This window comes from Cupressus sempervirens, chromosome 2 (assembly GCF_028749045.1).
Source record: "Cupressus sempervirens isolate cs-2001-9-10 chromosome 2, ASM2874904v1, whole genome shotgun sequence".
Taxonomy (NCBI): Eukaryota; Viridiplantae; Streptophyta; class Pinopsida; order Cupressales; family Cupressaceae; genus Cupressus; species Cupressus sempervirens.
Genome location: NC_143119.1, coordinates 373,650,727 through 373,663,073, shown reverse-complemented (window position 1 = coordinate 373,663,073; position 12,347 = coordinate 373,650,727). Strand labels below are relative to the sequence as shown.

Sequence of the window (12,347 nt, the reverse complement as noted above, 5' to 3'; positions counted from 1 at the left end):
ACAAACACAAGAACACATCCTTTTTGGCCTATGCCAACTACAAATGATAAAGATGAAGATCCATTTCCACTCACCTGCAAGAGAGGCCCACTAGATAGGGAATTCCAAAATGAAAAGAGAGACATTGCTGATCACAAAATTGGACGTTGTTTAATTGCAAATGGTGTTTCATTTAATTTTGCTAATCACCTTATTTTAGGGAGATGGTGGAAGCAATAAATTATGCACCCCATGGGTACAAACCACTTGGTTATGAGAAGTTGTGCACTACCATATTACATGATGAGAGGAAAAATGTAGAGGCTCAACTTCAACCAATAAGAGATTTTTGGATTCAATCGGGTGTATCTATTATTTCGGATGGGTAGAAAGATTGTAGAAACCGTCCATTGATCAATGTTATTGATGTATGCCCTAAGGGGGCAATGTTCTTGAAGGCAGTTGATTGTGAAGGGCAAGTGAAAGATGCAGAATTTATTTCACGCATTCTCATTGATGCCATAGAGTCAGTGGGTCCTAATAATGTTGTCCAAGTGGTCACAGACAATGCAAAAGTTTTCAGGGCTGCAAGGATAATTGTAGAGTCTAGATATGATCATATCTTTTGGACACCATGCACCGTCCATTCTCTCGATTTCGTGATGAAAGCAATTGGCACCAAAATAGATTGGGTGAAAAGGATATATGAGGAAGTTGAAGAGATTCAAATGTTTGTGGCAAATCACCACATGTCACAAGCAATTTTTAGGAGTTTCTCAAACTTGGAATTATTGAAAGTAAATTTGTATATTTAATATATAATTGAATATTATTGGATTCCACAATTATTAATTTTTGTTGTTGTTTACATTAACATGTTTTAATTTTTAAATGTATTACTAACTTGAGTTTAACATGTTCTTAGGTTGCTGAAACTCGCTTTGCCTCTCACACAATTGTCTTGAGACGACTTGTGAAGGTAAAAGAAGCATTGAAGCATATGGTCATTAGCCCCTAATGGGGTGTTTGGAAGAATTCCAATACAACAAGGGCCTTAAATGTGAGAAGAATGATACTAGATGAGGATTGGTGGGGTCTTCTGAGTTATGTGTTGGAAATCACCGATCCAATAATGGCAATGCTTCGCTTCACAGATAGTGATGAGCCATGCCTTGGGGATATTTATAATTCCATGGATAGTATGCTGGAAAAAATTAACATGGTAAGTTTTACGCTCTTTTACAAAATTTTTTTATTTGAGAGATATCTAGATTCTAAAGTTTAAATTGACATATTCACTAATTATAATTATTATTCATATTTCATATCCTAGGTCATACAGAGGAGGGAGAATGATCCTGAGGACACCCTTTACAAGGTGGAAAAAATTGTTCATCATCGATGGGACAAGATGACCACACCTTTGCACCTCCTTGCATATGCTCTATCCTCGAGGTACTGTAGTTCTTATCAAATGTTTGTGCCTATTTTATCCAATGTTTGTGCTATTGATATTTGATAGTGTTCAATTGTCTTTTGTTATCCCCAGGTACTATAGTGCAAATGTACTTCGCCTTCCAGGTAGAGTGCTACCATTTAGAGATGCAGAGGTTGCAGATGGGTATAAGAGGGCACTAGCTAAGATATTCCAAGATCCAGAGATAGGGGCAATTGTGAGGAGTGAATTTGCTACTTTCAACTCAGGTGAGGATTTCCACCCTATTGCAGTAGCAGACCAAAGCACGATGGGTGCCATCAAATGGTGGTACCTTCATGGGCAAGCCTTCACGTACCTCCAACCTCTTGCCATAAAAGTCCTATCCCAAGTAAGTTTGTAAAATTAAGCTTAAGGTTAACATTCTCAGTTCCTTGAATTTATTATTTAATTTATTTCTCTTGATTGTTGTATTGATAATTTTTAATTTCTCTTTAGGTTGCCAACACTTCTGCAGCTGAGCGGAATTGGAGTACTTACTCCTTTATCCACTTAGTCAAACGCAACCGGTTGGCTCCAAAAAAATCAGAAAACCTTGTGTTCATTCACAACAATTTGCGCTTGTTGTCACGGAAGGATCCTAGGTACAAGAAGGGTCCTGAAAAGCTTTGGGATGTAGCACTCGAGACTCATGATTTAGATATGACCATCCGGGATCTTGCTAGATCCACTTTGATTGATGTGGATGATGAGGAGGAGGATTATGAGTTAACAATCCCCTCTACTACTAGTGGTTTGGGTTCCTCTACTAATACAGATGCAGCACTTGCAGCTCATTAGTACCCCTCTGATGCGGATTTTCTTGAAAATCCATTTGATGATTAAATCAAAAACTTTAGTCTTGACTCTTGACTCATTTATGAATAAATCATGTTACAAACTTTAAGTCTAATGATCTATATTTTGAATGTTACAAACTTTCACTTTCAATAATTCAATGTGAATGTGTTGATTTTCTTTATAATCGTGAAAATAGATTAATTATCAATGTCATTGATCAAGTATACTAAATTTATAGAAGCATACTAGAATCATAGATTTATACTATGAAATGATTTAGTTTTAGAATTATGTATATTTCTTTTTTTTTAATATATATAATGCATATATATATATATATATATATATATATATGCACGAATCCTCCACGAATCATAATTGGGGGGAAAAAAAATCCCAAATCCATATATCCGATTCACGTGCCCGAATCGAATCGGCAACTAAGATATTAGATCAACAGATTAAACTATTTTTATCTTTGATCTATAAATTATTATTATAATTTCATAATAACAATCTATTATAACTTTTATTATTATTTTGACTTATATATTATTATAATTTCATAATAACAATTTGTTATAACTTTAAATATTTTTTTGATTTATAACTTATTTTTATAACTTGATAATAACAATTTATTATTACTTTAACTATTATTTTGATTAACAATGATAAATAATAAATTAACATGAATTGGATTAATGTCTTATTAATATTTTTTAGAATTAGAAAGTACAATGATGAGATAAATTCTTGACAATTTATTACTATAAATGTTTATCCTATTTTTCTGAGGGCCATTACAAAACATCAATTGTTATAGACTGTTCGGAATGAAAGGATGCACTATATGCAAGCCTTTGTCTAGCTGCAATTTCAAATAATATAAAAGAAGTTCGGCTATTTTACTAACTCATGGCTTAATAAGGAGTTGCATGAGGAGTGCAAGGTGGTGAGTTACACGCTCGAATTCTTGATAAATTATGAAAATATGATAGGCCGAAAATTACAAGAAACATAAGGCCGAATTATTAAAGGAATTTATGAGGGGCTGATAGACTTTCATGCATAAGGCTAAATTGACGAGAAAGAGATGGAATCCTTGCCTATAATCTATTATTATATTAATAATATTCGCACTTGTTACTTATGATTATACTTATACATACATATTTATCATATTTTAAATATATGCAGATATATATATATACTTTGTATTTTCAAATTTATGTATATTTACATGTACGTTATATTTAAATATACGCATACATACATATATTTAACATGTACAAATGTACATAAGTATTATGGGATTATTGATATAATAAGTAACTATCAATACAAGAAAATATGCAGAGGATCCATATTCCAAATCATAGGTAACAGTTTTTATTTTGCTAGTGTTCACATGAATATATTTATATGTATCTTTTTAGATTAGACAACCTAGTCAGCTCATGGTGGACACTTGGCATTAAATAGTATGTCCCTATATGCCTTTTCCTGACCAATGTGGTTAAACAATACCTAATAACTTAGTGGTAGGTGGGTGCTCGTGCCCTATTCCCTCTTTGCCAATGCTTCTCCACCCCTCGCTGCACTCCTGCAAGAAGAAAATAACATGTTGAATCATTCAAATACAATTTAGTTGCCATAGCTAGTAACCATATTAACTAACCATTTCCAATTCATATAAAATATAACAATTAACCAATATTAACTATTTCACTCGAAACATAACGAATAACCAATATTTCAAAATTACATGAAGTCAAAATGAATAATCAATTTTACCAACCATTTCCAATTCGCTTGAAGTCTCGAGTCTTGACAACTATATAGAATATTTAAAATTAACAATATAGGGGATTTAACATACCCCCCACCCTTGTGCTTCATCGTCCCCGTTGAACAATTACAACTAAATCACAAGAAAATATCCACAACAATTATATAAGAATTGTCATAAAGTCTCAAAGTTCTCAGTTTAGATCACAATGTAATAACATTAATCTATAGTTCACGTTCTTGGAAAAAATGGGGAAATTTATGGAAGATTTCATCATAATCTTCCAGAGTAGCATTCTCCTCAGCATATTGGTCCCATTAGACCTTGCACTGGGTGACATCGTGGTTTTGTAAGTGTAGCTTACACACCTCTAGTATTTTGAGTGGTTCTATTTCCACCACCTCTAGGCCTCGCACTTGTAAGAGATTTCACTCAATAACATAGTCATCATTGGTTATATACTTTTTAAGATAAGATACATGAAGCACATTATGCATTTGAGAAAGGGCTGGAGGTAGAGGAATTCTGTAGGCTGCAGGTTTTACAACTTCCAATACTTCAAAGGCTCCCACATATCTTGGGGCCAACTTGGCATTTTTACCAAATTTGATAGCACTCTTCTGGGGTTTTACTTTTAAGAGAACCATTTCTCCCACCTCGAATTCTCTGGGAGTTCTTTTAGCACATGCATAACTCTTTTAATTGTCATTCGCCTCCTTCAAGCTCTGACAGATTCAAACTACCTATTCTTCCAAGTTCTAAGAGCATCTTAGGACCAACAATTATCTGATCCTCAATCCTGTTTCAACTTATAGGAGTTCTACATTTTCGTCCATATAGAGCCTCAAATGGTGCCATCTTAATAGCAGACTAATATGAGTTATTAGAGGTGAATTCTACCAAGGGGAGATACATCTCCTAGCGATATTGCTGATCCATGTAGTATACCCTTAGGAGATCTTCTATTACTTGGTTTATCCTTTTTGGCTATCAGTCAGTTTTTGGATGGTCAGCTGAATTGACATTCAGTTTTGTTCTCAAAGTGAAGAACAAGTTTTGCCATAATCTAGATGTCATTCTAGCATTCCTATCTGATATAATATTTTCTGGAACCCCATGAAGTTTGAAAACTTCTCTTATGAATTTATGGGCGATTTCTATTGCTCCATCGGTTAAAGTTTTTGGAATGAAATGAGCTACCTTTGTTAGTCGATCCACCACTACGAGATTAGTGTTATGCCTTTTTGTAGTCATAGATAACCCTTGTATAAAATCCATGCTAATTATTTGTCATTTCCACTCTTGAATTTCATTTTGGTATAGCAACCCAATTGGATACCTATTTTCAGCTTTGGTCCTCTAACATTCTGGACAACTGGCAACAACCTCGGCTGTTTCCTGCTTCATACCCTTCCAAAAGTATAATGGTTTCATATCGGCTAGTATTTTAGTCACGTTAGGGTGTCCAGAGTAAGGAGCGATGCAGATCTACCTCAAAATCATTTTGCAGATTTTAAAATCCCTAGGTGTATACATCCTCCCCTTATACCTGAAGAGTCCATCTACTTCTCGCTAGTAACCTTCATATCTGATATCATAGGATCTCTTCGAAGGGCTTGACACACTTGATTATAGGAATCATCCCTCGTTAAACCCTGAAGCACTTGCTCCTTAAGTCTCTTATTTATTGTTATTATGGCCGAGATGTTTCTTTTCCCACTCAAGGCGTCAGCTACACGGTTTTCCTTTCCTTGGATATAACTGATTTCAAAATCATAGTCTGCCAGGAATTCCAACCATCTCCTTTGACGAGCATTAAGATTAGGTTGAGTGAATATATATTTCAATCCATGATGGTTCGACCTTAGTTGAAATGGTTTTCCTATCAATTAGTGTTGCCACATTTGAAGGGCTGAATAATGGCTGCCAACTCTAAATCATGAGATGCATAATTCTGCTCATAGTTCTTTAACTTCCTAGACTCATAGGCAATAACTTGATCTTCTCGCATCAAGACGCCCCCTCCCAATCCTTCTCCCGATGCATCGGTGATAACCATAAAGTGACCTTTAGGATCTAGCACTCTAAAGTATTGGTGGAGTAGTTAACTTTTTCTTTCAAATACTCAAACGCTGATTGCCATTTTTATGACCAAACAAGCTGTTTCTCTTTTCGTTAAGGTAGTTATGGGGTGAGCTATTGGAGAATAGTCTCCGACAAATTTCCTATAGAACTCGACTAAACCCATGTAACTTTTGACTTCTGTCACATTTCTAGGGGTCGGCTATTCCTACTAGAAGATCTACTGCAATTCCTTTCTTTGAGATAATATGTTCTAAATACTAAATCTCTTTTTGATAGGAGCATTTAGATAATTTCTCGTACAACTTGTGCTTATGCAACATCTGTAGAACTATTTCTAGATGTTTTTAATGCTCTTCCTCATTTTGAGAATAGATAAGGATATCATCTATGAATACCAATACAAACTTATCTACACAATCCTGGAATACACTATTTATAAGATTTATAAATGCAATAGGGGGATTGGTTAATCTGAAGGGTAAACCTCTAAATTCGTAATGCCCATAATGGGTAAGGCACTCTAGATATGGGTTTTGCCCTCGACACCAAATCTATGGTAAAATTGAACACCCTAGAAGGAGGTAATCCAAGTAGTTCTTCTGGAAACACATCGTGGTAATTCCTAAGATAGGGATACCTTTTTGCAAAAGATTTGCTAATTCCTTCCCTAAATTCCCCATCCTCTAGAATTTAATATTGGTAAACTTTTTTCTGAACCTCTTGTAGATCTATTTTTATTGCATAAATCTCACACCCTTTTTTCTACATCTTTTGAGTTGCATGGCTGATATTTGACAGTTTTTCACTTAATGTGGTATTCCTTGAATATTCATGGGATTCCCATTGTCATCTAAGCATTCCACTATCTTTGCAAGACAATTCACTTTTGCCTTATGTTCGCTAAGCCAATTGATTCCCATAATAATGTCATAGGACCTCAAAGGTGTTACATGTAGGTTAACCTCAGTTGAGAAGGTTGGAAAGTCTACCTGAGCCTCAAACAAACATTGATCTACCCGAGTCTTTGATAGGTTTGCATACTCAATAGTCCAAGGGTTTGCCATATATCCAACTCTTTTTGGAAATCTACTTAACAACTTTGGAGCTATAAAACACTTTGTGGCTCCAATTTCAATTAGCATAGACATGGGGATTCCATATATCTTACCCGGGGTTTCTATAGGGCCCAATTGCTGCTCTGCTTAATGGTTATCCAATGTTGCATGAATTCTCTGTTGAAAGATGGTTTACTGAGGTGGTAAGGGAGGACACATTTTTTGATTAGATGTGCCCTTACTAGGACATTGATTTGCATAGTGGTCTTTGCCACAAACGAAACAATCCCTTGCTGGTCCCTTCTTTTCATTCCCTTTGCTGCCATTATTACCGCCGTAATCGCCCTTGAATCCTTACTATTGTTCCTTTTGAATTCGGGTTTGCTGGCCTTGAAGTTCTTGAAGCTCTTTTTGTGAGTTCCTTGGTCATAATTAGAATAAATTCAATTTTTTGCCTTCCTCTTATTTACTTAGATGGAATCATCCTTCTTTAATATTTGTTCTTGTCTGATGGCTTTTTTGAGAGCCTCCTCCATGGTTTAGGGTGCCAGTACATCTATGGCTCCCCCAGTTTTGTTATTCAGCCCCATGATGAACCTTTTGACTTTGAAATTCCTATCTTGCTGGTAGGCAAGGACATACTTTAGAAGTCGGGTGAATCTGTCCAAGTATCCATTCACTGTCAGGTCCCCTTGCTTGAGGTTTGGAAATCTAACACTTTCTGATTGTAGAAGGATTGGGGTAACTATCGATTCTTAAAGATAGTGCCAAACTTGTCCCAAGTAATATTAGCGGTCTTATGATTCAATTTCATCTTACTGTTTTCCCACTAGGTAGCAACTTCTCCAATAAGCTGATAGATTCCCCAAACATCCTTTGAGGACTCAGAGAAACTCTTAATGTCAAAATAATTTTCTGTCTCAGTCAACCATGCCTCAATGGCATCCACAGACTCAAATCCGGAAAACTTAGGGGCTTGATTTTCTTTATATCAGCGGATAACTCGCTGGCTATCTGCTTCTTCTTTTCAATCTCTAACTATGTTGGAGGTGGCTTGTTCTCTTGTTCACTATGGGCAGATGGTTTTGGCTTGGTTCTAGGATAGGGTGAGAGTTGAGTGTCTTCATGCCCTTGCCCAAGTTGGGTTACTAAATCATTCATCATTTTTTCCATTTTCTCCATTTGGGTTTGAGTGTCAAGTAAAACTTGAGCCAGTTGGTCCATAGAACCCTAAGAGTTAACCTCCTTGGATATCTCATTTTGCACGTGGTTGTTGTTTTCATTGTTTGCCATTACTTTTGATCAATTTTCCTAAAATTTAATCGGTTTATCCATATATAAATATAAATTTACCATCTTTAAAAAAATAAAAACTGGTTGCTGAGAAATAACAAGAATGAGCAAGTACACAATCTCATTTGTTCTCATCACTTTCTTTATTAATCTCAAATAAAATTAAGGCAATGGATTTCTGTTGCAATTGCAACTACATTTATTTAAAAAAATTTACTCACTGTTGCGACTACAAAATTTTCAAACATTGCTCTTTAAGGAAATCAAATACCCTATCCGTGGGTATCCTGTTCGTTTCCTTTCTTGGGCTTATTCTACCAAATACAAGGTGCATGATACATCATAAGTGGATCAGCTTATTTAGAATTCCAAATTTGGACAAATTTGTTTCTCATAATTGTCTTGCTGGCAGGAGTCCATCTGAATCTTTCCTTCCCAAACCTAATTAAGGCATGGGCTAGTGTTTCATCATCTCTGGGTATGGAGCATAATGAGTAATCAAATTTAGGCATGTTCTTAATTAAAAAGATATGAATTGGGTGACATAATTTCTTCGAAGGTGTCATTCAAGTTCTCATCCTATTCCTATTCAAACATTCCTTATCAATTTTGAAATCAACGGTGAACCCAGGATTCAGTGTCGAGTATAGAGCTTTGATACCATATGTAATCACCAAATTTTCCAATCCTTAATTTTTTTAAATTCTATCAAATAATATAAGCTATTTTATTCTATCGAATAATATAAGCTATTTTATTCTACCTAATCACATGAATAGGATTAATGATTCTAACTAAATTAACTGTATTCACATGATATGCTTTAAGTGCCATTTAAATATTTACATCCTTTGTTCAATTTAAAAATAACCAAATATATTACACATGATGAGTGACCATTATCTGATTGTAATATTTAAACTACCATTTTATATAACTGAAAGAAGTAAAAATAACTCCATATACAAATATATAAAGCTGAAGCTGAAATAATGGATGAGAGAAAATGAAAATACCAGCTAAATTCAAATCACACCATGTTAAGAGTAGTCCCAATCTGTCTTGTGCAAGTCTTGGTATTGGAGATAAGATAAGATAATCATATTAATGTCCAACAAGAGACCAAAAAGAGGGTCATATGCAAACTAAGTGATAGAAGAGAGGAAAAGAAAAGATCAAGACATGGGTGAAAATGATTGGAAAGATGAAGTTTCTCCCTCTTGATTACTAAGTTAACTTGTTGAGAAAAATGCAAAATTTGAAACAAAAATACATGTGTGAAGGAATATAGTGAGGAATTCAACAAGTTGGATATTAGATCTAGACATGTGGATGATGAAGTTGAGAAAGTGGCTAGATACTTGAATGGTTTGCAGACATCAATTCAAGATGAGATCAGTTATGTTAAGATGGACAGTGTGGAAGAAGCATATCGGTATGCTCTGAAAGCTAAAGAAAGATTGGCAAAGAAACATGATCAAAGACAAAGAAGAAGAGGGGATAGATTTCAAAGAAACAAAGGCAGAACCTTTGGAGAAAGTAGCAGATCTGAAGTGCAAAAAAAAGGAAAATCTGATCGGAAAGATGACAATGCTGATAAGAAAGTTAACTACATTAGAGTTAGCTATACTGGTTACTCTAGGAATATTAATAAGGATAAGAGGGATGAAAGATCTTGGTTTAAAGGTACGTGTTATAAATGTGGTGAAGGACATAAAGCTTTTAAGTGTACTAATTCTGGTTAAAAGGTTGGAGGAAGTGGCAAAAATGTTGTCTTGCGAAGAAGTTGCTGAAACACCAAATGAACATGAGAATGACGAGAATTTAATGATAGGAAAAGTCTTGTGGAATGAGAAATCAGATGGACCTGTTTTTAGGAGAAGTCTGTTCAAAACCAAATGTAAAATTGCTGGAAAATGTGGCAAGGTGAAGACTTCTAAACCAAATGTAAAATTGATTGAAAATGTTGCAAGGTGATCATTGAACATGGTAGTTCAGACAATCTGGCTTCGGAGGAACTGGTAAACAAGCTAAAGTTGTAGATTTTGAAACATCTGATCCTTTATCATTTTGCTTGGATTCAGGATGAGTATGAGCATAAATTGCTGGTAAGTGAATGGTGCCTTGTAAAATTCAAAATTGGGAATTACTATGATGAAGTCTTGTGTGATATTATGCCTATGGATTGTTGTCACATTTTGTTGGGTAGACCTTGGCAATATGATAGACAAGCATTGCATGATGGTAGATTGAATCAGTATACTATTTGGGCAAATGGGAAGAAGAAGATTTTGTTACCTTTGATAGATGTAAATTAATTTGTTATAGATACAAAGGATCATAACATATGCCTTGCCTTGATTCCTAAGAAGATTGAAAAACAGGATCAACCTGAGTATGCACTTGAGATAAAAGCTTTGTTAGATTAATTTGAAGATGTTATTCCTAAGATGTACTTGATGGATTGCCTCCTATGAGAAGTATTAGTCACTGTATGGATATGATACCTGGAGCTAGCTTACCAAATAAAGCACCACATAGACTAACCCTTGTAGAGAATGCTGAATTGAATAGACGAGTGCAAGAATTGCTTGAGAGAGGTTTGATAAGAGAAAGTTTGAGTCCTTGTCCAGTACCTTCTGTATTGGCACCTAAGAGGAATGGAGAATGTATACTGATTCCAAAGCTATAAACAAAGTCATAGTAAAATATAGGTTTCCTTTGCCTAGGATTGATGACATCATGGATTGTTAAAGTGGAGTTAGATACTTTACCAAAATTGATTTGAAAAGTGGATATCATCAGATTAGAATTAGAGAAGGAGATGAATGAAAAATTTCTTTTAAGAGTAATGAAGGCTTGGATGAATGGTTGATTACTGTGAAGAACCTCCTTATAGCAATATCGTGAGAATGCTCGAAATAACAGAATAGCAGAACTCAGAGTGAATCAACTGATCGCAGGCCACTTCGAGGGGGTAACCTCCTTTGAGCAAGCTCAATACAATAAATTCGTTCGTGCCCATCAAGGGCCTCAACCTATTCTTATATACTGGGTACGATCTAGAAAAGTAATACTACCTATGCATGTGGGATAATAAAATATACTCACGGGACGACTTACAAAGCATATGCGTCCAACAACACTACTCTAATAAACAGAAGGAACACACAGGTTCCTAACATCCCCTCTCCCTTAGAAAAAAGCTTTGTCCTCAAAGCTTAAGGTGTGGAAATTGTTGTTGAATCTGAAGAAGGGGTTCCCAGGTAGCATCCTCTGGTTGCATGCCATGCCACTGAATCAAGACCTCAGAGATGGAGCGAGAGCGAAGCTGGCGAGTGCGCTGGTCAATGATTGCCACCGGCTCCAGGATAATGGATCCTTCCGTATCCATTTCAGGGAGAGTAGTTTGTGCTCTGACAGTGGTACCCAGAACTTTCTTTAGACAAGAAACATGAAAGACTGGATGAATGCGGGAAGAAGGAGGAAGTTCCAGTTTATAAGCAACTGAACCAATCTTCTGCAGAACCTTATAAGGCCCATAAAATTTTGGGGCCAGCTTATGACGCCCTTTCAGCTTTAGGGAGGATTGTTTGTATGGCTGTAGACGAAGAAAAACCATATCCCCAACTTGAAATGAGCGCTCAGAACGGTGTTGATCTGTTTGCTGTTTCATCCGATTACGGGCCATGTGAAGATTATCCTGTAAGGTACGAAGAATCTGATCCCTGCTGCGGAGAACTATGTCAACTGCCTGGACTGGTGAGCTGTTGGGAGTGTAGGGAAGGAGCACTGGAGGTGCCTGACCATAGACTGCTTCATATGGAGTCATTTTAGAGGCAGTGTGGTAAGAGGTATTGTACCACCA

At 35.8% G+C, this 12,347-nt stretch overlaps 2 protein-coding genes across 2 annotated transcripts in view; both read left to right on the top strand.

The window, feature by feature from the left end:
- LOC149572694 (uncharacterized) overlaps positions 1–12,347 on the top strand; it is a 173,764-nt gene that overhangs the window by 38,037 nt on the left and 123,380 nt on the right. The window lies entirely within an intron of this gene.
- LOC149572695 (uncharacterized) lies at positions 684–10,456 on the top strand. The gene is made up of 5 exons (XM_089812293.1): positions 684–1,201; positions 1,313–1,434; positions 1,529–1,805; positions 9,856–10,098; positions 10,190–10,456. The coding sequence occupies exons 1-5, from the start codon at positions 1,049–1,051 to the stop codon at positions 10,454–10,456; spliced, it is 1,062 nt and encodes a 353-aa protein (XP_089668419.1). The 5' UTR covers positions 684–1,048.

What these genes read in the sequence shown, in the direction of transcription:
- LOC149572695 (XM_089812293.1), top strand. Translation starts at nt 1,049, where the DNA reads ATGATACTAGATGAGGATTGGTGGGGTCTTCTGAGTTATGTGTTGGAA. An exon ending in TGCTGGAAAAAATTAACATG is followed by an intron (nt 1,202 to 1,312) that starts GTAAGTTTTACG and finishes TTCATATCCTAG; the next exon opens with GTCATACAGAGGAGGGAGAA. An exon ending in GCATATGCTCTATCCTCGAG is followed by an intron (nt 1,435 to 1,528) that starts GTACTGTAGTTC and finishes TGTTATCCCCAG; the next exon opens with GTACTATAGTGCAAATGTAC.